The sequence below is a fragment of the Nematolebias whitei genome, chromosome 19 (assembly GCF_014905685.2).
Source record: "Nematolebias whitei isolate Nwh7 chromosome 19, NemWhi1, whole genome shotgun sequence".
Taxonomy (NCBI): Eukaryota; Metazoa; Chordata; class Actinopteri; order Cyprinodontiformes; family Rivulidae; genus Nematolebias; species Nematolebias whitei.
In genome coordinates this window covers 7,334,143-7,335,454 of record NC_056516.1, presented here as the reverse complement: position 1 = coordinate 7,335,454, position 1,312 = coordinate 7,334,143, and the positions used below count along the sequence as shown (strand labels likewise).

The 1,312-nt window shown below is 42.6% G+C and overlaps 1 protein-coding gene across 1 annotated transcript in view; it reads left to right on the top strand.

Annotated features, from left to right (window-relative positions):
* The window catches only part of sync (syncoilin, intermediate filament protein), a 6,804-nt gene extending 5,798 nt beyond the window's left edge, over nucleotides 1-1,006 (top strand). Inside the window, exons 3-5 of the mRNA XM_037693604.1 lie at nucleotides 180-387; nucleotides 466-590; nucleotides 991-1,006. Coding sequence (XP_037549532.1) covers nucleotides 180-387; nucleotides 466-590; nucleotides 991-1,006 — 349 coding nt within the window. The remainder of the gene's footprint in view (nucleotides 1-179; nucleotides 388-465; nucleotides 591-990) is intronic.
* Nucleotides 1,007-1,312: the final 306 nt, after the last annotated feature.

Here is a 1,312-nt window from a genome sequence, read left to right as displayed (position 1 = left end):
AACGTGGTATAAAGTGTGGCGGGTGGTACGCACTCCTTCAAGGAACGCTGCGTCCAAAGACTGAATTATTTCAATACTTTTATCACAGAAACTCTTTAATGAACAAGGCAGTACTTTACTTTTCCACACAAAGATCCAAACATGTTTTAGCTACAACTATCGGTGGTTTGCTAACACAGATATGGACCCATGCTGGTGGCTTTGCTGAAGAGGAGAGAGGCGACCGCTGGCGCTCTGGTGAAAACAAAACAGCACGCCCAAGAGCTGAGGGCCCAGCTGAGGCCTCTGAGAGAAGAGGTCCACAAGCTGGAACTGAAGAGGGCTTGTTTAGATGAGAAACTTCAACTTATCGTCCTGCAGAGGCGGGAACATGTGGGTCGCTACAAGGTAAAATCAGAGTCAAAGCAGCGTTCAGAGTAACTATTAGACAAAGATGGGCTCAGGTGTGGGGTGCCTCTGTTCCAGGTGGAGGTGTTTCATCTGGAGGAGCGCAGCAGAGAGCTGAAGACTGAGCTGGAGGTTCAGAAGAGAAAAAACAAAGAGATGGAGGAGCTGAGGGAAAGCCTCACAAGGCAGCTTCTTCTTCACAGGTATCCAACAAGCTCTATCCCAAACTTGAAATGAAATAAATCTAACCAGACCTTTATTTGCACTTACAGGACCGAAGCCGAGAGCCACAATGAGAGCAATCAAGAGGAAAAAACATAATCTTGTATTTTTTTAAATAAAAAGTCTCCATCGTTTTTTTGTTTTTCTCCTAAATCACGATGAATTCCACTGGTTTATATAATGCACTTTACCTATTGTATAAAGACACATAAACTGCTTTCTGTCAAACTGTAAATGTTTACACTGCACCACACAGAAAGGTTTTGTTATGAATAAAGGCAGAGTGTTTCTTGTAACTTTGAGTGCGACTGATGACTCAGCGTCCGTCTCTGAAAAGCAGAGCGGCTTTCTTCTTCTTATAAGGACAACTTTTCTGCACAGGTGGGGCACCAAGTAATCGAGTAAGAATAGGCTCAGGAGACAGGAGACTACCAGGGTGTCTCTGCAGAGAGGTTTGTTGAAGCAGACCAGCAGGATTAGAAAGATGCTAATACTATTATTCATTCAACCTGTATTTAGACAGGTTAATCCCATTGAGCCTCTGGGACTCATTTACAAGAGAGACCTGGTTTTAACAGAATGATGACAACAGTGGACAACAAAGACAACAATAAAGGATGCATACAAATTGAGAAATGGTATTAATAAATGTAAGAAAGAACAGCTAGGTTGTAGGGTAATGTAGAAAACTAAAAACAAGAAC